This window comes from Solea solea, chromosome 14 (genome assembly GCF_958295425.1).
Source record: "Solea solea chromosome 14, fSolSol10.1, whole genome shotgun sequence".
In the NCBI taxonomy this organism is placed as follows: domain Eukaryota; kingdom Metazoa; phylum Chordata; class Actinopteri; order Pleuronectiformes; family Soleidae; genus Solea; species Solea solea.
Window position 1 is genome coordinate 16945693 of NC_081147.1, and position 26016 is coordinate 16971708.

At 40.4% G+C, this 26016-nt stretch overlaps 2 protein-coding genes across 2 annotated transcripts; both read right to left on the reverse strand.

Annotated features, from left to right (window-relative positions):
• Positions 1-16446: 16446 nt before the first annotated feature.
• Positions 16447-18998, reverse strand: LOC131472922 (protocadherin alpha-8-like). The gene has a single exon (XM_058650418.1). It carries the CDS (start codon positions 18847-18849, stop codon positions 16447-16449), a length of 2403 nt encoding a protein of 800 aa, XP_058506401.1. The 5' UTR covers positions 18850-18998.
• An 860-nt stretch (positions 18999-19858) lies between these two features.
• Positions 19859-25643, reverse strand: LOC131473057 (protocadherin beta-5-like). The gene is made up of 4 exons (XM_058650575.1): positions 25152-25643; positions 23401-24053; positions 23298-23316; positions 19859-20626 (listed from the first exon to the last, which is right to left on the reverse strand). Exons 1-4 carry the CDS (start codon positions 25641-25643, stop codon positions 19859-19861), a joined length of 1932 nt encoding a protein of 643 aa, XP_058506558.1.
• Positions 25644-26016: the final 373 nt, after the last annotated feature.

The window sequence follows — 26016 nt, forward strand, 5'->3', positions numbered from 1 at the left end:
TGTAAATATACTGTGGACAGACTCGTGTATCCTTATCCGGGGCACTACAAGCCTTATAATGATAAGGCAGTGCCACCTTGTGAATGTATTGAATAGTGCATTTTATCCTTTTTAAAATTCCCCACGTTCAAGTCACGTTTTTCAAGTCGAATAAATTCAACTAAGATTTCAGTGCAGTGGTCGAAGTGATCAGTGAAACAGAATAAACAGCATATGTGCATATTTACTCACCTCAGATGTTCCTCTCCTGTCAGGCAGCACAAGTGTATTCGCATGACTTCCTGGGACTATAGTAGATCCTATACTCATCCTGGGTCCAACTAACATGTACCGTTTGTCTCCAGATCTGTACTGGATGCTGTGGCACAGTGTTCCATCATAATTAGCCTCTTGTAGATACTTAGAAGTATATTCTGTGGACTTTGAACACTGCATTGCAATCAACACAATGATACTGATGAGAAAAAGAGCTGAAACTGAGCCCAAAGTTATCATCAGGTAAAAAGTCACATTATTGTCCTCATCTGCTTTTGTTGAACTTTTAACATCAGAAGCTGCAAAAGCTTCTTTGGGCTCCAAAACTTTGACAATGACAGTAGCTGTTGCTGAGAGTGAAACGTTCCCATTGTCTTTGACCAGTATGACCAGTTTATGCTCAGCCTCGTCTGTCTCTGTGAATGGACGTAGTGTTTTGATCTGTCCTGTATAGCGGTCCAAAGTAAAGAGACTGTGTTCAGTGACTTCCTGCAGTGAAAACAGTAACCAGCCGTTATATCCTATATCAGCGTCATAGGCTCTGACTTTAGTCACCACGTATCCTGCGTTCACGTTGCGGGGAATCTCCTCCACACCTTGAGCAGAACCGTTGGAGCTGACTGGATACAGGATGACTGGAGCGTTGTCGTTCTGATCCAGAATGAACACGTTCACAGTGACGTTGCTGCTCAGTGATGGAGTTCCAGAATCTGACGCAACAACGCGAAAGTGGAAAGTTTTCAGTGTCTCAAAGTCAAAACTTTTTAGTGCCATAATGTCTCCATTTTCAGAGTTTATATTTAGATTGAATGAACCTACTTTAGTATTATCTTTCCCATCTCTTAAAATATGATATATAATAATAGCATTGTCACCTTCGTCACGGTCTGATGCCCTCACAGAAAACATTGAAGTTCCTGGAGAGTTGTTTTCAGTTACATAAAATGTGTAAGGACTCGCTGAAAACTCTGGACTATTATCATTCACATCCGATATAACAATCGCAATGTGTTTTTCTGAAGACAACGACGGCACGCCTGCATCTTTTGCAATAATTGTAACATCGTATATAGACTGCTTTTCTCTATCGAGGTGCGATTTTGTGACCATAGAGTACATGTTGTCCTGTGTTGAAGGCGATAATGTGAATGGGACATCCTCCAAAAATGAACACATAACTTTACCGTTTAGACCAGAGTCTTTATCAAAAACACTTATCAATGCCACTGTGGTTCCCAGTCTTGCGTCCTCTGGTATTGCTCTTGAAAATGATGTAACCTCTATCTGTGGGGTGTTATCGTTCAAATCAACAATATTTACCATCACACTTTTGTCTGTCCTGAAAGGAGCTGAACCTTTGTCAGACGCCTGTATATCGATCTCATAACTGTCTTCTAATTCAAAGTCGATTAACTTTTTAACAATGATGTCGCCTGTATTTGGATCTACACGGAAAATGTCACGTATCCTATTATTGACATTATTTCCTAGGGAATAGAATATCTCACCATTAGATCCTTCGTCTGAGTCGGTGGCATTTACTCGTATAACTGTTGTGTTAATCGGAGCATTTTCTTCCAAAAATACTGAGTATTGACCCGCGTTGAAAACTGGCATATTATCATTGGTGTCTAAGACGTCAATAATAAGTTCAGCTGTTCCGGATTTACTTGGTCTGCCTCCATCAATAGCTGAAAGAAGCAATTTATGACTTTTCTTTGTTTCCCGATCGAGCGCCTTCAGTAAAACTAATACAGGTATTTTCCCATCTTTCCCTCGGTCTTTCACTTCCAAACGAAAATGATCATTAGAACTAATTTTATACTCCTGTACCGAAAACTGACCGACATCAGGGTCGTGTGCCGCTTGAAGCTGAAGACGCAAGCCTGGCAGAGCTGATTCCGAAATTTCGAGATGCGACTCTTTACCAGAGAAGCGGGGAGCGTGGTCGTTCACATCCAGCACCTCGACCGTCACATAATGAATTTCAAGAGGATTTTCCAGAACAGTTTTTAGGTTAATCAAACACACACTGCTCCGTTCACAGACCTTCTCTCTGTCAATTATTCGGTCAACATACAAAATCCCATCGTTCTGGTTTATGCGGAAAAATGCCTCCGCTGAACCATCAACAATTCGACATCCTCTCTCTTTCAGTGCGGTCATCTCCAAGCCCAAATCTTTAGCTACATTTCCAACCGCAGTTCCTTCTTTAACTTCCTCGGCGATTGAATATCTGATCTGTGCTGAAGCTTTCCTCCACAACAAAATCACTGTAACAATGAAGGCGATCCCCCGCCATTGTTCCCTCGATGCTCCGGGTCTTTTTCTTTCCATAACAAGCAGATAGAAAAATAATCCAGACTCCTCAGAGTAACGATTTTATAATCACTTAAATGTACACGAGTGAAAACCACAAAAAACAACAAAAACTATTTGCGGTGCACTATCCAAATCGCATATGCTCACTACGGCTGCTAGTGTTAACCAAGCATGTAGGACTGAAATGAGAAAATCCACCCCACAAAGGGGAGGACTCATCTCTAACGATAGGTTTTTCCAGAAACACTTTTCTGCTCAAACACTGACACCAAGTGATCCATCCCTGCAGGGTAGGTTTGAGTTTAAAATGTGTTAAATGTAAAGTAACACTGGGAGCTTCATCACATCGTTTACAGTTTTAACAGCTCATGCTGATAAATCACAATGAATAATACGGTTTCAGCACAATGGACAGCGATTGTCTGTCGCCCACTCGCTCTGTGATTAGGACGCTGACAGTGACAGCCAAACATTTTCAGCACTAAGGACAGCGATCATACCGTGTTGCAGTTTAATCTGCAGGCTTTTCACATCATCTTGCAAGTTCATAGGTCAAGGCTAGTTGAATTAATGTCATACTGACGATGCAGACACAACAACATGAAACACATAGGCTTGGATTTGTAGGAAGTGACTCTCACCATAAAATAAAAACAAAATACATCAGCAAGATTTTCAATCATGTTCAAATGAAATCTGCAATGTAATATTGTAATATTGATATTGATTGAATTTTCACCAAAGCACCAACACACCCAAAGTGCTGCTAGGCAAAACGTTCCCCAAGCAGACATCATAAATGTACAAAAACTTTTATTTCACATTTTGCACATCTAATCTTACCTCTCCAGGTGTCCCTCTCCTGTCAGGAAGCACGAGTGTATTTGCATGACTTCCTGGGACTATAGTAGATCCTATACTCATCCTGGGTCCAACTAACATGTACCGTTTGTCTCCAGATCTGTACTGGATGCTGTGACACAGTGTTCCATCATAATTCGTCTCTGGCAGATATTTAGAAGTATATTCTGTGGTCTTTGAACACTGCATTGCAATCAACACAATGATACTGATGAGAAAAAGAGCTGAAACTGAGCCCAAAGTTATCATCAGGTAAAAAGTCACATTAGTGTCCTCATCTGCTTTTGTTGAACTTTTGACATCAGAAGCTGCAAACGCTTCTTTGGGCTCCACAACTTTGACAATGACAGTAGCTGTTGCTGAGAGTGAAACGTTCCCATTGTCTTTGACCAGTATGACCAGTTTATGCTCAGCCTCGTCTGTCTCTGTGAATGCACGTAGTGTTTTGATCTGTCCTGTATAGCGGTCCAAAGTAAAGAGACTGTGCTCAGTGACTTCCTGCAGTGAAAACAGCAACCAGCCGTTATATCCTATATCAGCGTCATAGGCTCTGACTTTAGTCACCACGTATCCTGCGTTCACATTGCGGGGAATCTCCTCCACACCTTGAGCAGAGCCGTTCGAGCTGACTGGATACAGGATGACTGGAGCGTTGTCGTTCTGATCCAGAATGAACACGTGCACAGTGACGTTGCTGGTCAGTGACGGAGTTCCAGAATCTGACGCAACAACGTGGAACCGGAAAGTTTTCACTGTTTCAAAGTCAAAACGTTTTAGCGCTGAAATCTCTCCATTATCTGAATTTATATTGAGAAAAGACGGTGTTAAATCGTTTTCAATCCCTTCCCTTGCGATATGATATGAAATAGCTGCATTTTCATTTACATCATTGTCCGTTGCACTCACAGAGAATATAGGCGCCCCAACGACATTATTTTCCACCAGGTAAAACTGTAATGGATTTTTGTCGAAATGTGGACTGTTGTCATTTACATCCGTGAGCTGAAAACGTAGAGTTTTAATGGTAGATAAAGCAGGTTCACCACAGTCGGTAGCCTTTATTATGACCTCATATTGTGGCACCTGCTCTCGATCTAGACGTCCCCCAGTAACAAGTGAATACATGTTTTCCTTGTATGAGGCTTTTAATTCAAAAGGGACGTCATCGATTATACGTAACTTAACTTTTCCATTGACACCAGAATCTTTATCCGACACACTAATTAGTGAAATGACTGTACCAGGTTTTGAATCTTCAGACACTGTATTTGACAATGATGTGACTTCAATTTCTGGTAAATTATCGTTGACGTCTTTAATCTTTATAATGACTCGACACCTCCCTGTTAGTGGAGGCTGTCCTTTATCAGATGCCTGAATCTCCAATTTATAATTTTCTGATTCCTCAAAGTCCAATGGTCCCTTTAATTTAATTTCTCCGCTTACATTATCTAATTCAAATATCTCGTAGACTTTTCGAGGTAATGTTTTGCTGAGGCTGTACTCTATTTGCCCATTACTACCTTCGTCTGGATCTTTTGCGTTCACTTTTGTAACAGCAGTGCCAACTTGAGCGTTTTCCTGAATTTCAATTTGATACGTATCCTCACTAAATATTGGACGATTGTCATTACTATCAAGTACTATAATAGACACATTAAGTGTGCCTGTTTTTGGAGGTTTACCTCCATCAACTGCTGTAACAAATAACACGTGTTTGTCCTTTTGTTCTCTATCTAGCGACTTTTTCAGCACTAAAAATGGTATTTTATCTTCATCGTTTTGATTGATTTCTATTTCAAAATGATCGTTTAACGTTAATGTGTATGTGCGGATGGAGTTCATTCCAGCGTCCGGATCACGGGCAGCGTGCAGTTCGAATCTCGTTCCCGGAGATGATTGCTCTGCAATTTCAATGATCTGGAGCTTTTCAGAAAAACTTGGGGAGTGATCATTTACATCAGTTATTTCTATAACGACATGGTGCATTTCCAGAGGGTTTTCGACTAGGATTTTCAGCTCCATTAGGCAGGCATGACTGCCGTGACAGAGCTCCTCCCTGTCGATTTTCTTATGGACCTGTAAAGCCCCATTGTCCGGGTTTACCTCAAAAAATGTATCCTTAGATCCAGACACAACACGGAAACGTCGATCAGTCAAAGACGTTTTGTCCAGACCAAGATCTTTGGCAACATTTCCAACAACGGTTCCTTCTCTCACCTCCTCTGGAACAGAATATCTTAATTCCGCCAACGTCTGCACTCCGAAAAACCACAGCAAACACAGATGAAACGCAACCCAGCCATATTCACTCGATCGTCCTTTGACCGCCATCGTTAACCAACAGCATGCGCATAGGAGTATTTCACTCAGATGGTCAGTTCTCTATATTCCACCACGACACGTTCTCACTCGACTCCCTCTCTCATGACATGCTCCATTTGATGTGAGGAACTAAACAAAAGCTTTGCTTAGGGAGGGACTACCATTTCATATCCTGATTTGTGTTACAGTGACACCAAGAGGGCACAACTTGATATTATTGTTTACACCGAATTAAAGCATATTGCTCTGCACACCTTGGTTTTTGTTAACAAATCGAAAGATACCCACGTTTTGTTACACATCACCTCTTGACTATTTCCTCAGAACAGTAAAACCAAGGCATTAAAGGACCTCGGATAATGGTTACTGTTCCACCCAATGAGCTACGTGTTCCCACTCATATTTTTAATAAGTACATAACACCTACGTGTGGATGAATACTGATTGTAATTCACAGACCAGTGTCATAACCTGATGACCGCTGCAAAAGCAAATATCGCTAACTTCCTTTTTTGTTTCAATCTGTATTCAATCTGTTTGAAATGTAGCTTGTTATCAAAATGATCTTGAAAGTGTAGTCATGTATATAAAAAAAGAGAGCATCATGAACTAGAAGTAGACAGGTGATAGAGAACGTTAAACTGTGACTAAGAACTTCAAACGATGGAGGGCAGAATTACACCTCTCAGTGTGAAACCTGCATGCCTTGCAGAAGACGACAGGTTATTCACTTATACAAATATGCTGCCTGGCACTCAGAACTACTGCTATAAAGAAAGCCAACTACTCTGACACATTTGAATTCCAACACTGGCAATAGAAATATACTAGAAACATTTGTAGTTATTGTTCAGTTTTTTAAGCTCTTTTGTGATACATTTTGGACTTAAATTGTCTTAAATAAAAAATGTGTTTGTGAAGTGCATTGCCTGGATTTGTAAGAGGTACATTTCAGTTTGTTGTACGCTATATCCTGTACTCTGCAAACAGGCTTACATAGATGATACACTGTCAAACGAAGCAATAAATATCGTATGTTGTTTCTTACCTCTCCAGATGTTCCTCGTCTGTCAGGAAGCATTAGTGTATTCGCATGACTTCCTGGGACTATAGTAGATCCTATACTCATCCTTGGTCCAACTAACATGTACCGTTTGTCTCCAGATCTGTACTGGATGCTGTGGCACAGTGTTCCATCATAATTAGCCTCTTGTAGATATTTAGAAGTATAGTCTGTGGTCTTTGAACACTGCATTGCAATCAACACAATGATACTGATGAGAAAAAGAGCTGAAACTGAGCCCAAAGTTATCATCAGGTAAAAAGTCACATTAGTGTCCTCGTCTGCTTTTGTTGAACTTTTAACATCAGAAGCTGCAAAAGCTTCTTTGGGCTCCACAACTTTGACAATGACAGTAGCTGTTGCTGAGAGTGAAACGTTCCCATTGTCTTTGACCAGTATGACCAGTTTATGCTCAGCCTCGTCTGTCTCTGTGAATGGGCGAAGTGTTTTGATCTGTCCTGTATAGCGGTCCAAAGTAAAGAGACTGTGCTCAGTGACTTCCTGCAGTGAAAACAGTAACCAGCCGTTATATCCTATATCAGCGTCATAAGCTCTGACTTTAGTCACCACGTATCCTGCGTTCACATTGCGGGGAATCTCCTCCACACCTTGAGCAGAACCGTTGGAGCTGACTGGATACAGGATAACTGGAGCGTTGTCGTTCTGATCCAGAATGAACACGTTCACAGTGACGTTGCTGCTCAGTGATGGAGTTCCAGAATCTGACGCAACAACGTGGAACTGGAACGTTTTCAGTGTTTCAAAGTCAAAACTTTTCAGAGATGAAATGTGACCGTTGTCGGAATTTATACTGAGAAAAGACAATATTTCGTTTTGATTTCCTCCTCTCTTGATATCATACGAAACTGCTGCGTTTTCATTCAAATCATGGTCTGTCGCACTTACAGAGAATATCGACTTCCCCGCAATATTATTTTCTGCCAGATAAAACTCTAAAGTGGTTTGCAGAAAATGTGGACTATTGTCATTTACATCTGATATCTGAATTGTCAGAGTTTTAAATGTAGATAAAGGAGGTTCACCATAGTCAGTAGCTTTTATTGTTATTTCATATTGCGGGACACGTTCTCGATCCAAAAAATCTCGAGTAACAACTGAGTATGTGTTCTCCTTATATGAAGGTTTTAATTCAAAGGGTACGTCATTTGTTATTTGGGAAATAATTTTTCCATTTAGACCAGAGTCTTTGTCTTTCACACTCAGAAGCGAAACAACGGTGCCAGGTTTCGAGTCCTCAGACACTGTATCTGACAGTGATGTTATTTCTATTTCCGGTTGATTATCGTTGACGTCTTTTACCTTTATAATGACCCTACACTCACCTGTCAGTGGAGGGGTTCCTTTATCGAAAGCCTCCACACCCAGTTCATAAAAGTCTTTCTCCTCATAGTCCACTACACCTATTACTGTAATTTCCCCAGTTAATTTGTTCAGTTCAAAAAGTTCATAGACCTTCCGCCACAAGGTTTTTCCAAGCCTGTACTCAACTTCACCATTATTACCTTCATCTAGATCTGTCGCATTCATTTTAAACACTGAAGTGCCCACAGGGACATTTTCTTGGATCGAAATTTCGTACAACTCCTGACTGAATACTGGGCGATTATCATTACTGTCCAGAACAATAATGGAAACATTTAGTGTGTCTGATCGTGGAGGTTTGCCTCCATCAACTGCAGTAACGAGTAACGTATGTGTGTTCTTTTGTTCTCTATCCAAAGATTTCTTTAGCACTAAAAATGGAATCTTTCCCGCATCACTTTGACGAATATTTACTTCAAAATGTTCATTTGACGTCAAAGTGTATGTGCGAATGGAGTTAATTCCAGCATCAGGATCATGAGCAGTGTGCAGTTGAAATCGCCTTCCTGGTAACATATGCTCCGCTATTTCAAATGTCTGTTCTTTTTCAGGAAAACTAGGTGAATGGTCATTCACATCAGTAATTTCCACAACGACATAGTGTATTTCCAACGGGTTTTCAACTAGAATCTTGAGCTCCATTACACAAGCACCGCTGCCCTGACAAAGCGCTTCCCTGTCAATGTGACTACTGACGTACAGTGCCCCATTATTCTGGTTTACATCAAAAATAGCGTCTTCACTTCCAGACACAACGCGGAACCGGCGATCAGTCAACAAAGTGATATCAAGGCCAAGATCCTTTGCAACGTTTCCAATAACAGTCCCATCTTTAACCTCCTCAGCAATAGAGTATCGTATTTGTGCGGAAGCCTGTTTTCCAGAAAGCAAGTGTAGCGTAACACAAAAAAACATCCAATAGCGATTCGTTGCTCGTGTCCTTCCATCCATTTCCGTAGTTGTATCGACAACTAGGTCGCCTTAACGCGGCAATAAAAATACACGTATATCAGTCCTGTGAAAAGCGCATATTTGAAGAGCACCGACGTGTTTTTGTCGGTCAGCGAGCTTGATTCAACTGATTTTTGCTCCTCTAAGATGGCAAACAAAAGGTCTGTGAGGGGTGGGATAAAGTCGGTAATGGTTTCACTATTTAACAGTGACACTCAGAGGTTAGAAAGGGAAATACACGTGCTTTGTGGTGTGAGAACAGAAACTCTCAAAGATACATTTTCAAAGGATTTTAAAATGATAACATTTCTGATCATAAATCTGAGTCACGAGTATATGTAGGCCCTCTCATGACAAGGATTTCACAGAACTCTAGGCTACTGCAACTTAGAAGAATCAAATTATGAAACACATGCATGCCGCTCAAAAATTAATATAAATACTGAAACTCTTAATAACTTCCCACTAAGTGAATATTTGGAGTGTTCTGAGACCTAGCTTCCCACATACAGTTTCAACTCTGCTTTTTCTCAACAGTTAATCTGTTTTTCAGCACCATGGACAGAGATACCTATCTGTTCTTGTCCATGCAGAATTTTCGGTTTACAGTGGATGAGCAATTTTATGTTTATCATAATCATTCACATTCCACATGGCAATGGCTGTACGTTTGTATGACCATGGCGAGGTACACAGTGTAGCCATGTCCAGCTTTTTGCTTCTTTTATCTATCTGTGCCATGTGTAACCAACAGCCTTCATAATAAATCAGACAATACATCATTCAAAACGTTTGCATTCCATTTTGTCATATAGACACAATGAGAATACTATGAGCACATCTTAAAAAAGGAAATAAAGTTGTTTGCTCACAAATATCTATAATTGTTTAGGTCTTACCTCTCCAGACATTCCTCTCCTGTCAGGGAGCACAAGTGTGTTCGCATGACTTCCTGGGACTATAGTAGATCCTATACTCATCCTTGGTCCAACTAACATGTATCGTTTGTCTCCAGATCTGTACTGGATGCTGTGACACAGTGTTCCATCATAGTTAGCCTCTTGTAGATATTTAGGAGTAAACTCTGTGGACTTTGAACACTGCATTGCAATCAACACTATGATACTGATGAGAAAAAGAGCTGAAACTGAGCCCAAAGTTATCATCAGGTAAAAAGTCACATTAGTGTCCTCGTCTGCTTTTGTTGAACTTTTAACATCAGAAGCTGCAAAAGCTTCTTTGGGCTCCACAACTTTGACAATGACAGTAGCTGTTGCTGAGAGTGAAACGTTCCCATTGTCTTTGACCAGTATAACCAGTTTATGCTCAGCCTCGTCTGTCTCTGTGAATGGACGAAGTGTTTTGATCTGTCCTGTATAGCGGTCCAAAGTAAAGAGACTGTGTTCAGTGACTTCCTGCAGTGAAAACAGTAACCAGCCGTTATATCCTATATCAGCGTCATAGGCTCTGACTTTAGTCACCACGTATCCTGCGTTCACATTGCGGGGAATCTCCTCCACACCTTCAGCAGAACCGTTGGAGCTGACTGGATACAGGATGACTGGAGCGTTGTCGTTCTGATCCAGAATGAACACGTTCACAGTGACGTTGCTGCTCAGTGATGGAGTTCCAGAATCTGACGCAACAACGTGGAACTGGAACGTTTTCAGTGTTTCAAAGTCAAAACTTTTCAGAGATGAAATGTGACCGTTGTCGGAATTTATACTGAGAAAAGACAATATTTCGTTTTGATTTCCTCCTCTCTTGATATCATACGAAACTGCTGCGTTTTCATTCAAATCATGGTCTGTCGCACTTACAGAGAATATCGACTTCCCCGCAATATTATTTTCTGCCAGATAAAACTCTAAAGTGGTTTGCAGAAAATGTGGACTATTGTCATTTACATCTGATATCTGAATTGTCAGAGTTTTAAATGTAGATAAAGGAGGTTCACCATAGTCAGTAGCTTTTATTGTTATTTCATATTGCGGGACACGTTCTCGATCCAAAAAATCTCGAGTAACAACTGAGTATGTGTTCTCCTTATATGAAGGTTTTAATTCAAAGGGTACGTCATTTGTTATTTGGGAAATAATTTTTCCATTTAGACCAGAGTCCTTGTCTTTCACACTCAGAAGCGAAACAACGGTGCCAGGTTTTGAATCCTCAGACACTGTATCTGACAGTGATGTTATTTCTATTTCCGGTGGATTATCGTTGACGTCTTTTACCTTTATAATAACCCTACACTCACCTGTCAGTGGAGGGGTTCCTTTATCGAATGCCTCCACATCCAGTTCATAAAAGTCTTTCTCCTCATAGTCCACTGCACCTGTTACTGTGATTTCGCCAGTTAATTTGTTCAGTTCAAAAATGTCATAGACCTTATGCCACAAGGTTTTTCCAAGCCTGAACTCAACTTCACCATTATTACGTTCATCTAAATCTGTGGCATTCATTCTAAACACTGAAGTGCCCACAGGGACATTTTCTTGGATCGAAATTTCGTACAACTCCTGACTGAATACTGGGCGATTATCATTACTGTCCAGAACAATAATGGAAACATTTAGTGTGTCTGATCGTGGAGGTTTGCCTCCATCAACAGCAGTAACCAGTAACGTATGTGTGTTCTTTTGTTCTCTGTCCAACGATTTCTTTAGCACTAAAAATGGTATCTTTCCCGCATCACTTTGACGAACATTTACTTCAAAATGTTCATTTGACGTCAGAGTGTATGTGCGAATGGAGTTAATTCCAGCATCAGGATCATGAGCAGTGTGCAGCTGAAATCGCTTTCCTGGCAACGTTTGCTCCGCTATTTCAAATGTCTGTTCTTTTTTAGGAAAACTCGGAGAATGGTCATTCACATCAGTAATTTCCACAACGACATAGTGTATTTCCAACGGGTTTTCAACTAGAATCTTGACCTCCATTACACAAGCACTGCTGCCCTGACAAAGCGCTTCCCTGTCAATGTGACTACTGACGTACAGTGCCCCATTATTCTGGTTTACATCAAAAATAGCGTCTTCACTTCCAGACACAACGCGGAACCGGCGATCGGTCAACAAAGTGATTTCAAGGCCAAGATCCTTTGCAACGTTTCCAATAACAGTCCCGTCTTTAACCTCCTCAGGAATAGAGTATCGTATTTGTGCGAAAGCCTGTTTTCCAGAAAGCAAGTGTAGCGTAACACACAAAAACACCCAGTGATGATTCGATCCACGCGTGTTTACATCCATTTCCTCGGCAATACAAATACACGTATATCAGTCCTGTAAAAAGCGCATATTTGTAGAGCACCGACGTGTTTTTGTCAGTCAGCGAGCTTGATTCAACTGATTTTTGCTCCTCTAAGATGGCAAACAAAAGGTCTGTGAGGGGTGGGATAAAGTCGGTAATGGTTTCACTATATAACAGTGACACTCAGAGGTTAGAAAGGGAAATACATTTATGATCTTTCTAAAAAAAAAAATTCCTTACTGTGTGAGAACAGAAACTAAACTCTCAAAGAGAAATTTTCAAAGAATTCCAAAATTCAGTCTGAGTCACATTTACAGCAATCACATAGTATCTGTAGGCCCTCTCATGACAACGATTTCCCAGAACTCTAGGCTACTTCAACTTAGAAGAATCAAATTATTAAACACGTGCAGCATGCTTCAAACATTAATACAAACACTGCTATTGTTAATAACTTCCCTGTAAATGAATATTCGGAATATTGCGAACCAGCTTCCTACATACAGTTTAAACTCTGCTTTTCTCAAGAGTTAATGTGTTTTTTTCAGCACCATGGACAGAGATTACCGTATTTCCCTTTCCATGCAGATTTTTCGGTTTGCGGTGGATGCGCAATTTCATGTCTACCATATTCATTCACATCACACGTGGCAAAGGCTGTATTTATATGACCAAGGCAAAGCGCCCATTGTAGCCGTGTCCGGCTTATTGCTACTGCAGTCTTTCATTAGTATGTCCCATGTGTAACCAAAAAGCCGTTATAATCAACCAGACAATACGTCATTCAATACGTTTAAACTGTATTTTCAGAATAAATATGGGGATTCAAATTCGTGATGTAGATACACAACGAGAAGACTTTGAGCAAACCTTTATAAAAAAAGAAGCAGATTAAATAATAAAGTTGTTTACTCATGAATATGTATAATTGTTTAGGTCTTACCTCACCAGATGTTCCTCTTCTGTCAGGAAGCACGAGTGTGTTCGCATGACTTCCTGGGACTATAGTAGATCCTATACTCATCCTGGGTCCAACTAACATGTACCGTTTGTCTCCAGATCGGTACTGGATGCTGTGACACAGTGTTCCATCATAGTTAGCCTCTTGTAGATATTTAGAACTATAGTCGGTGGTCTTTGAACACTGCATTGCAATCAACACAATGATACTGATGAGAAAAAGAGCTGAAACTGAGCCCAAAGTTATCATCAGGTAAAAAGTCACATTAGTGTCCTCGTCTGCTTTTGCTGAACTTTTGACATCAGAAGCTGCAAAAGCTTCTTTGGGCTCCACAACTTTGACAATGACAGTAGCTGTTGCTGAGAGTGAAACGTTCCCATTGTCTTTGACCAGTATGACCAGTTTATGCTCAGCCTCGTCTGTCTCTGTGAATGGACGTAGTGTTTTGATCTGTCCTGTATAGCGGTCCAAAGTAAAGAGACTGTGTTCAGTGACTTCCTGCAGTGAAAACAGTAACCAGCCGTTATATCCTATATCAGCGTCATAGGCTCTGACTTTAGTCACCACGTATCCTGCGTTCACATTGCGGGGAATCTCCTCCACACCTTGAGCAGAACCGTTGGAGCTGACTGGATACAGGATGACTGGAGCGTTGTCGTTCTGATCCAGAATGAACACGTTCACTGTGACGTTGCTGCTCAGTGACGGAGTTCCAGAATCTGACGCAACGACGTGGAAGTGGAAAGTTTTCAGTGTTTCAAAGTCAAAACTTTTCAGCGCGACAATGTGTCCGTTATCAGAATTTATATTCAAAAAAGATGCCATGTCTTTATGACCGCCTTCGCCTCCAATTATACGGTATGACACTGCCGCGTTTTCATTTAAATCTTTGTCAAATGCATTTACAGAAAATATCGATGCGCCTGGAACATTGTTTTCTAATAAATATAAGTCAAAGGGATTCTGCGAAAACTCCGGCATGTTGTCATTTACATCGGACACTTCAATACTCAGAGTTTTGACAGTGGAAAGTGGGAGCTCACCACAGTCGGTGGCCGTTATTGAAATGTCATAACGTGACACACTTTCTCTGTCCAGTTTTTCTTTTGTCACTAATGAATACATATTTTCTTTAAATGATGGTTTTAGTTCAAATGGTACATTTCCCATCAACTTCAATACGACTTTTCCATTCACGCCAGAATCTGTGTCCGTTACACTAATGAGAGAAATAACTGTACCAGGTTTTGAGTCTTCTGGGACCAGGTTGGATATTGATGTCACCTCTATCTCTGGTGTATTGTCATTCATATCTTGAATCTTTATCAAAACTCTGCAGTCTGTTGTCATCGGTGGTTGACCTTTGTCAGAGGCTTGAACGTCTAACTTGAAAACATCAGCCGCCTCATAGTCAATTTTTCCTTTAACTCGGATTTCGCCTGTACTTCGGTCGAGACTAAATAGCTCCAACACCTTAGAATTAATATCACCGCCGAAGTCATACTCGACCTCTCCATTAATTCCCTCATCAAGGTCAGTTGCTTGGACTTTTATGACAACTGTATCTAAATCAACATTTTCTTGTAACATCACAGAGTAAACCTCTTTCGAAAAACTTGGCCTGTTATCATTGTTGTCGAGAACCTTTACAATAAGATTAAGATTTGCAGATTTCGGTGGTGTCCCTCCGTCTATAGCCGTTAAAATCAGGCTGTGGTTTGTTTTTTGCTCCCGGTCCAAGTGTCTTTGTAAAACTAAAAAGGGGATTTTATCCTCTCCCCTGTCACGAATTTCTAGATTGAAATTATCATTTTGACTCAGTTTATATCGCTGAACGGAATTTATTCCAACATCAGGATCACGAGCACCCGGCAACTGAAATCGTGCCCCTGGTGATGTCGTTTCAGCGATTTCAATCACCTTTTCTTTCTCGGTAAAACTCGGTACATGGTCGTTTGCATCCGTTATTTCCACTGTGACATAATGGATCTCTAGTGGATTTTCAACAACGATTTTCAGATCGATTGAGCAGACATTTCTATCGCACAGTCGTTCGCGGTCGAGATTCTTGTGAACAAACAAAACCCCATTGTTCGGGTCTACCTCAAATAGCGCGTCCTGAGCTCCGGATACAATGCGAAATCGCCTGTTTGTTAAAGTACTGATGTCCAGGCCCAAATCTTTTGCCACGTTTCCGACAATTGATCCCACTTTGACTTCCTCCAGGGTGGAGTATTTTATTTGAGCGTAGATCAGCTCTCCAAAGCAAAAGAGCAGGGAGCAAAGCAGTGGACAAGAGCAAGACATCATTTTGAATTGTTGTCCCTTTTCTCCTTTGGTGTAATCATTTAAAATTATATCCACGAATATCTTCTTCTTGAAACACTCCCACTGTGCAGCGATTACATCTCAAACATGTACGTCCACCTTGGAAATCCGTAACGACGACAGTCTTTGTGCCCGAACAGAAAAAAAAAACTGCCTTTGAAAGGGGTAGAGTCTATTTTACCTGATGGCTTAGCTATTCCCTTCTGTAACACTGACACCCAGTGGACTATTGAGTGATGTACATTTGCTATGAGGGACTTAAAAACACGACTGTTTAACAAATGTTTCTTTCCTCTCGCCTATAAGACCTCAAATAAAATAAATTATCAGAGGTCAGTATGCTGGAATAGTGCAATACTTCACAGCTTGAAATATTCTACAATTTCTACAAAGGTGGATAAGATACATTCAGATTCGTAAAACATGCATAAGTTACAACACCAGATGTTGCCACGATAATCACAAATATTTATGAATCCAAAATCGATATGCAGCAAAACTACCATTCTCATTTGGAAACCACTTCAGGGACACCGAGCGTGATTCAGCATCAGCACCATGGAGAGCGACCCCGACACTCCACGGTACAGCCTTTCCCAAGGAATAGCCCAAAATGTATGCTTAGTAAATACACGACTGAAACTGAATTCTCAACTTGTAGTTTGACCAATAATACCGCCATAATAACGAACACTTCAGAACTTTAGACAGCTAGTAGGAGACAGATTTGTGGAACATTGTTTAGATTTCAAATGAAAGAAAAATAACACACATATAAATTGAAATACAAATATAATCTTACCTCTCCAGATGTCCCTCTTCTGTCAGGGAGTACTAGTGTATTTGCATGGCTTCCTGGGACCATTGTAGATCCTATACTCATCCTGGGTCCAACTAACATGTACCGTTTGTCTCCAGATCTGTACTGGATGCTGTGACACAGTGTTCCATCATAATTAGCCTCTTGTAGATATTTAGAAGTATATTCTGTGGTCTTTGAACACTGCATTGCAATCAACACAATGATACTAATGAGAAAAAGAGCTGAAACTGAGCCCAAAGTTATCATCAGGTAAAAAGTCACATTAGTGTCCTCGTCTGCTTTTGTTGAACTTTTAACATCAGAAGCTGCAAAAGCTTCTTTGGGCTCCACAACTTTGACAATGACAGTAGCTGTTGCTGAGAGTGAAACGTTCCCATTGTCTTTGACCAGTATGACCAGTTTATGCTCAGCCTCGTCTGTCTCTGTGAATGGACGAAGTGTTTTGATCTGTCCTGTATAGCGGTCCAAAGTAAAGAGACTGTGCTCAGTGACTTCCTGCAGTGAAAACAGTAACCAGCCGTTATATCCTATATCAGCGTCATAGGCTCTGACTTTAGTCACCACGTATCCTGCGTTCACATTGCGGGGAATCTCCTCCACACCTTCAGCAGAACCGTTGGAGCTGACTGGATACAGGATGACTGGAGCGTTGTCGTTCTGATCCAGAATGAATACATTCACTGTGACGTTGCTGCTCAGTGACGGAGTTCCCGAATCTGATGCAACAACGTGGAACTGGAACGTTTTCAGTCTTTCAAAGTCAAACCTTTTTAACGCGGATATTTGTCCATTTTCAGGATTTACATTTAGCAGAGACGTTATGTCGCTTTGACTCCCTTCTCTGACAATGTTATATACAATTACTGCATTGTCATTCAAATCATTGTCCGTTGCACTGACAGAGAATAATGACTTTCCGACAACATTATTTTCCAGCATGTAAAACTGCAATGGGTTTTTGGTAAATTGTGGACTGTTGTCATTTACGTCTGATATTTGAATATTCAGGGTTTTAAAGGTTGACAAAGGAGGTTCACCACAGTCAGCAGCTTTTATTGTTATTTCATACTGTGACACCTGCTCTCGATCCAAAACATCCTTAGTAATTACTGAGTATATGTTCTCTTTGTATGATGGCTGTAACTTAAAAGGTACATCTGATGTTATGCTTAAAATTATTTTTCCATTTACACCAGAGTCTTTGTCTCGCACACTGAGAAGTGAGATCACCGTGCCAGGTTTCGAGTCCTCGCCCACTGTATCTGACAGTGAAGTCACTTCAATTTCCGGAGGATTATCGTTCACGTCTTTTATCTTAATAATGACCCTACACTCACCTGTCAGAGGAGGTGTACCTTTATCGGATGCTTCAATGTCAAGTTTATAAATGTCATTTTCTTCATAGTCCACTGCTCCTTTTATTCTAATCACTCCAGATGATTTATCCAATTCAAACACCTCATAGACTTTTTTCTTTAGTGTTTTTCCAAGATTGTATTCAATTTCTCCATTTGCTCCTTCATCTGGATCGGTTGCGTTTATTTTTAATACTGAGGTACCGACAGGAACATTTTCTTGTATTTCAATCTGGTAAATCTCCTTACTGAATACAGGGCGATTGTCATTACTATCAAGGACGATAATAGAAACATTCAGTGTGCCTGATCTCGGGGGTTTACCTCCATCAGTAGCTGTAACAAACAGTAAATGTTTGCCCGTTTGCTCTCTATCCAATGACCTTTTAAGCACTAAAAATGGGATTTTATCTTCATCGCTTTGACGTATGTCTATTTCAAAATGTTGATTTGACGTTAAGGAGTACGTACGAATGGAGTTGATTCCAGCATCGGGGTCACGAGCAGTGTGCAGCTGAAATCGCTTTCCTGGTAACGTGTGCTCTGCTATTTCAAATATCTGCTCCTTTTCAGGAAAACTGGGAGCATGATCATTAACGTCAGTAATTTCCACAATGACATAGTGTATTTCCAAGGGGTTTTCAACAAGGATCTTGAGCTCCATTAGACAAACACCGCTGCCCTGACAAAGCTCCTCCCTGTCGATTTTCGTATGAACAAACAGAGCCCCATTGTCCTGGTTTACCGCAAAAAACGTATCCTTAGATTCAGAAACAACACGGAACCGTCGGTCTGACAAAGTGGCGATGTCAAGACCAAGATCCTTCGCAGCATTTCCAACAACAGTTCCGTCCTTCACCTCTTCTGGGATTGAGTACCGGATTTCTGCAGTAGCCCATTTTCCAAAAAACAGCATGAAAGGGAGGTATAAAGAAAAACAGGTTTTCTGCGCTCCTCTTTTTTTCCTCATCATTTTCCAGCAAATTTTACTCACACGGTATCCCGCTATTGCAAGGAATTGTATCTATATGTCCGACCTACTGTATAGTGTCTCGCACATTTTCAAAAACAGCAAGATAGTGGTGAGGTTGACTCAACTGCTTCTATCAGAGAGCAGACAAAAGCTCTGTGAGGGGAGGGACAGTTTATGTTACGATTTCTCAATGCAGGCTAATACTGACACCCAGAGGCTTGGGCAACTTCAAGCATATTCATCATCCAATGTATGAGAAAAACAAACCACCGGTTGTGCTGCTGTACAATCCAATATGTCGAACTTTTATGAGCTCGTTCAAACTCTTAAAATTGTATGATAATTGTGGAAACGAGGAAGCACTACAGTCGTTTATGTGTGAACTACAGTATATTGTTTTGCATAAATATAAATAAGGGAATGATTTTCAGAACCACAGGGAAAACTTCTACCTCAACCAAGTACCCAATCCATATAACTCACAAACAACAACACAATGTGCTGTTGATAACCTTTTTAGAAGCCAGATAAATATTTAAAAGAAAAAATAAAAAAATAATAAGAAGCAGTTTGTACAAGTTTGGGCTCCCATACTGAATTATCATGTATCACAAAAACTAAAAAAAAACAACAACAGTATTTCCCAACCAGGTAAAAGGACGCCTTTAAATTGGATGGCAAGAGAAAACAACTAGGTTTGAATGTGATGTTAATCAGTTTACATGTGCTTGAAAATGAAAATGATTAACAAATGATAACTGAAAAGTGGAAAAACAAAACACAAGGATAACTATTTGACGTAAAACCAAATATATATATATATATTTACAATTTTACAAAGCTGTGCGTCTTGCCCAACTATTTGCATTACATACTTTATGATATACTGTATTATTTACTTAAGTTAACATGAAAAACAACTTTAACCATCTATTTTGTGAAGGCATGTGTGTAAATATATGCTGTTAATGCCATTAAAACAAAAGCAAAACAATGTATCACAATAGTTTTAAGCTCTTACCTCCCCAGATGTTCCTCTCCTGTCAGGTAAAACCAATGTATTTGCATGACTTCCTGGGACTATAGTAGATCCTATACTCATCCTGGGTCCAACTAACATGTACCGTTTGTCTCCAGACCTGTACTGGATGCTGTGGCACAGTGTTCCATCATAATTAGCCTCTTGTAGATATTTAGAAGTATATTCTGTGGTCTTTGAACACTGCATTGCAATCAACACAATGATACTGATGAGAAAAAGAGCGGAAACTGAGCCCAAAGTTATCATCAGGTAAAAAGTCACATTAGTGTCCTCATCTGCTTTTGTTGAACTTTTAACATCAGAAGCTGCAAAAGCTTCTTTGGGCTCCACAACTTTGACAATGACAGTAGCTGTTACTGAGAGTGAAACGTTCCCATTGTCTTTGACCAGTATGACCAGTTTATGCTCAGCCTCGTCTGTCTCTGTGAATGGACGAAGTGTTTTGATCTGTCCTGTATAGCGGTCCAACGTAAAGAGACTGTGTTCAGTGACTTCCTGCAGTGAAAACAGTAACCAGCCGTTATATCCTATATCAGCGTCATAGGCTCTGACTTTAGTCACCACGTATCCTGCGTTCACATTGCGGGGAATCTCCTCCACACCTTCAGCAGAACCGTTCGAGCTGACTGGATACAGGATGACTGGAGCGTTGTCGTTCTGATCCAGAATGAACACGTTCACTGTGACGTTGCTGCTCAGTGACGGAGTTCCAGAATCTGACGCAACAACTTGGAACTGGAACGTTTTCAGTGTTTCAAAGTCAAAACTTTTTAACGCAGATATTTGTCCATTGTCTGAATTGATGTTTAAAAATGCTACATTCTTTACTTGACTGTTGTCCTCTCTCACAATGTGATAGGTTACAACTGCGTTTTCATTTAAATCTTTATCTGACGCAGTGACAGAAAATATTTGGTGACCTGGCACGTTATTTTCTACCAGGTAAAGTTCAAGTGGATTGTGTAAAAATTCTGGATTGTTATCATTCACGTCTGAAACATCAATAGTCAGAGTTTTAAATGTAGATAAAGGAGGCTGCCCGCAGTCTGTAGCTGTTAGTTTGATATCATAATGTGAAACTGATTCTCGGTCCAAACGAGTTTTTAAAACTAACGAGTACATGTTATCCTGAAATGACGGTTTTAACTCGAAAGGGGCGTTATCTGAGAGACTACATATTACTTTGCCGTTTAAACCGGAGTCTTTGTCGCTAATACTAATGAGAGAAACCACAGTGCCAGGTTTTGCGTCTTCATTTACCATATTTGACAGGGATGTAACTTCTATTTCTGGTTTGTTGTCATTTTCGTCCACAACTTTGATGATCACCCTGCAATCTGTGCTCAGTGGAGGTTGTCCTTTGTCAGTGGCGTGGACGTCTAATTTATAAACGTCAACCTTCTCAAAGTCAATTTCTCCCTTTACTTTAATTTCACCAGAGTTTTTATCTAAGGTAAACATATCGTATATTTTTGGGTCAATTTTACCACCAAAAACATATTCGATGTCTCCATTAGCACCCTCATCTATATCAGTCGCCTTTACTCTAATTACACTTGTGCCTGCATTGACATTTTCAGGTATTGTTACTGAATACACTTCTTGGCTAAATGTTGGATCATTATCATTTGAATCAAGGACTATGACTGAGACGTTAAGATTCCCTGATCTCGACGGATTTCCACCATCAACTGCTGTCAGGATCAATTTTTGTTCGTGGTGCTTTTCCCGATCTAGAGACTTTTGTAAAACTAAGAATGGTATCTTGTCCTCTCCCCTCTCTCGAATCTGTATACTAAAATATTCGTTTTGGCTTAATTTATACAATCGTACAGCATTCATGCCAATATCCGGATCGTTCGCAACTGGTAACTGAAAGCGTTTGCCAGGAGCAGTGGACTCAGCTACTTCTAATAAATATTCTTCCTCCTGAAAGCTCGGTGAGTTATCATTTACATCGAGGATTTCTACAGCCACATGATGTATTTCCATGGGGTTTTCAGCGACCATTTTCAGGTTTATCAAACACGATGAAACGCTCTCAAAGAGCTTCTCTCTGTCGATGTGTCTATTCACAAACAGCACGCCATTGTCCGGATTTATTTCAAATTGAGCATCCTCAGCTCCCGAGACGATACGGACGCGCCTTTCCTTCAATGAGCTGATGTCCAGTCCAAGATCTTTGGCGACATTTCCAACAATAGATCCCACTTTTACTTCCTCTGGAACGGAATATTTGATTTGAGCTGAAACCCGCATCACGCAGCTCAGTATCAAAGAATAACGGACGGCCATCCACCATATGATTCCTCGTCTTTGTCCCATTGTTTCAGCTCACAGCGGTATCTTTATTAAATCCTCTTTCGGGTTCTCTTGGAAAGGAATTTCACCTAAGACGCAAAATACACCTCAGAAAGGTGTCTCATATTTTCTTCTTTCATTAGCTGCTGTAACGGTAACACTCGTCTGGGTTGCAGAATACTACCCACTCCGTCGACCAGAACAAAAACCTCACTCAAAGAGGCAGGGCCAACTCTATAACACAACAGTGTGTGCTGATAAGACACTGACACCTTGTGGACGGAGAACATTTCTGCTTATTTCCTGGTTAAAAAAACCCAAACAAAATAAAACACGGACATCAAAGAAGATGATAGTATATTTATAATTATAGTAGCCTAATAATTACATACGTACATATATGTGCCAAAGCAGCCTGTGCTGTCTTACATTTATTTTCCTAAGAAAAAGCTGTTTTCTCATAAATGTATCCAGAAGAGACGAACCGACAAATTAAAGAGGTACATGGAAGGGCTTTGGCAATGCACATTCATGGAATCACGAAATGTTGACATGGTATTTTGATATTTCTGAAACACTTAGGTGGTGAGTGAGACACTCCGATGGTACGTGAAAACGCATACCATGTATGAATGCCATATAGCATTTCAGTGAAATTGACACTTTTCCCTTAAAGAGAAGTAATACTTTCACCTAAATGAAGCGCCACTTCGTATCAGCACCATGGACAGCTCCGTTGATTTTTGCCGCAACAAAATTTGTATGATTTCCTCTTTGAACAGCCTAGACATATTGCTAATGAATGTATGTCCAAAATTAAACTAAATCCAAACCTCAATATCGCACTGATTACTACCATCATCCCAGACTTCTGCATCCTGTTAAAACATTTGTTTCTATATTTATTTAAAGGGACATTAATCGCCCTTATATTGAAAAAGCATAACATCTTTAAATGCTTTAACCAAAACTTAATATGGTTCCCTTTTTGAATAATGTCAATGTTTTAGGATTGTTTAGGAATATTTGATCCAAACACAACAACTTGGCTAATTCTCTATGGGTGAAAAGAATGTCTTCTGTTGAAATAGGAGCATTGTCTTACCTCTCCAGATGTTCCTCTCCTGTCAGGGAGCACGAGTGTATTCGCATGACTTCCTGGGACTATAGTAGATCCTATACTCATCCTGGGTCCAACTAACATGTACCGTTTGTCGCCAGATCTGTACTGGATGCTGTGGCACAGTGTTCCATCATAATTAGCCTCTTGTAGATATTTAGAAGTATATTCTGTGGTCTTTGAACACTGCATTGCAATCAACACAATGATACTGATGAGAAAAAGAGCTGAAACTGAGCCCAAAGTTATCATCAGGTAAAAAGTCACATTAGTGTCCTCATCTGCTTTTGCTGAACTTTTAACATCAGAAGCTGCAAAAGCTTCTTTGGGCTCCACAACTTTGACAATGACAGTAGCTGTTGCTGAGAGTGAAACGTTCCCATTGTCTTTGACCAGTATGACCAGTTTATGCTCAGCCTCGTCTGTCTCTGTGAATGGGCGAAGTGTTTTGATCTGTCCTGTATAGCGGTCCAAAGTAAAGAGACTGTGTTCAGTGACTTCCTGCAGTGAAAAGAGTAACCAGCCGTTATATCCTATATCAGCGTCATAGGCTCTGACTTTAGTCACCACGTATCCTGCGTTCACATTGCGGGGAATCTCCTCCACACCTTGAGCAGAACCGTTGGAGCTGACTGGATACAGGATGACTGGAGCGTTGTCGTTCTGATCCAGAATAAACACGTTCACAGTGACGTTGCTGCTTAGTGACGGAGTTCCAGAATCTGACGCAACAACTTGGAACTGGAACGTTTTCAGTGTTTCAAAGTCAAAACTTTTTAACGCAGATATTTGTCCATTGTCTGAATTGATGTTTAAAAATGCTACGTGTTTTACTTGACTGCTGTCCTCTCTCACAATGTGATAGGTTACAACTGCGTTTTCATTAAAATCTTTATCTGACGCAGTGACAGAAAATATTTGGTGACCTGGCACGTTATTTTCTACCAGGTAAAGTTCAAGTGGATTGTGTAAAAATTCTGGATTGTTGTCATTCACGTCTGAAACATCAATAGTCAGAGTTTTAAATGTAGATAAAGGAGGCTGCCCGCAGTCTATAGCTGTTAGTTTGATATCATAATGTGAAACAGATTCTCGGTCCAAACGAGTTTTTAAAACTAACGAGTACATATTATCCTGAAATGACGGTTTTAACTCGAAAGGCACGTTATCTGAGAGACTACATATTACTTTGCCGTTTAAACCGGAGTCTTTGTCGCTAATACTAATGAGAGAAACCACAGTGCCAGGTTTTGCGTCTTCATTTACCATATTTGACAGGGATGTAACTTCTATTTCTGGTTTGTTGTCGTTTTCGTCAACAACTTTGATGATCACCCTACAATCTGTGCTAAGTGGGGGTTGTCCTTTGTCAGTGGCGTGGACATCTAACTTATAAACGTCAATCATCTCATAGTCTATTTGACCTTTTACTTTAATTTCACCCGTGTTTTTGTCCAAAGCAAACGTGTCATATATTTTATAGTCAAGTTCAATTCCAAACAAATATTCAATTTCTCCATTTGCACCCTCATCTATATCAGTCGCCTTTACTGTAATTACACTTGTGCCAGTATTGACATTTTCAGGTACCGTTATTGAATACACTTCTTGGCCAAATACTGGATGATTATCGTTTGAATCGAGGACTATGACTGAGACGTTAAGATTCCCTGATCTCGGTGGATTTCCACCATCAACTGCTGTCAAGATCAATGTATGCTCATTATGCTTTTCCCGATCAAGAGGCTTTTCAAAAACTAAGAATGGTATCTTGTCGTCTCCCCTCTCTCTAATTTGTATACTAAAATACTCATTGTGGTTTAATTTATACACACGTACTGAATTAGTGCCAACGTCGGGATCGCGAGCAGTTGGTAACTGGAAGCGTTTACCGGGAACAATGGACTCTGGAATTTCTAGTATTTTTTCATCCTCCTGAAAGCTCGGTGCGTTATCATTTACATCAAGGATTTCTACAGCCACATAATGTATTTCCATTGGGTTCTCTGCGACCATTTTCAGGTTTATCAAACACGATGAAACGCTCTCACAGAGCTTCTCTCTGTCGATGTTTTTATGCACAAACAACACTCCATTGTTCTGATGTACTTTAAAGAGAGCATCTTCGGTTCCTGAGACAATACGAAAACGCCTTTCTTCCAATGAGCTGATGTCCAGTCCTAGGTCCTTGGCGACATTTCCAACAATAGATCCCACCTTTACTTCCTCTGGAATTGAATATTTGATCTGAGCTGAAACCCGCACGGCGCAGCTCAGCATCACAGAAAAGCGGAAGGCCACCCACCATACGATTCCTCGTCTTTGTCCCATCGTTTCAGCTCACAGTGCTTTTGTTATTAAATCCAACTGCAAGTCCCCATGGAACGAACATTCACCTTAGACACGATGTACACCATGGGAAGTTGATCATTACAGTCTATTTTTTCTACAGCTGCTGTAATAATACCACTTATTTGAGCTGAAAATCATCCTGTCTCGTCGGTCGACCAGAACAAAACCACTCTATGGGCAGGGTTTAAAGATTTAACACAGCAGCGTATGCTGATATGCCACTGACACCTAGTGGACACAGTATATTATTGTCTTATTTTAAAGCAATAGCGACATAAATGAAAATACCATCTCGTGTTCGTTAATTCTAGTTTGCCAATTCGGAATTATTTACAGCCTGGTAGTTTTGTTT

Excerpts from the sequence above, each read along its gene's own strand:
- LOC131472922 (XM_058650418.1), bottom strand. The coding sequence starts at position 18,849 with ATGATGAGGAAAAAAAGAGGAGCGCAGAAAACCTGTTTTTCTTTATAC.
- LOC131473057 (XM_058650575.1), bottom strand. The coding sequence starts at position 25,643 with ATGGGACAAAGACGAGGAATCGTATGGTGGGTGGCCTTCCGCTTTTCT. Across the intron at positions 24,054-25,151 it reads CCGACGTTGGCACTAATTCA|TTCCAAGTTGTTGCGTCAGA; the intron begins GTACGTGTGTAT and ends AAAACGTTCCAG.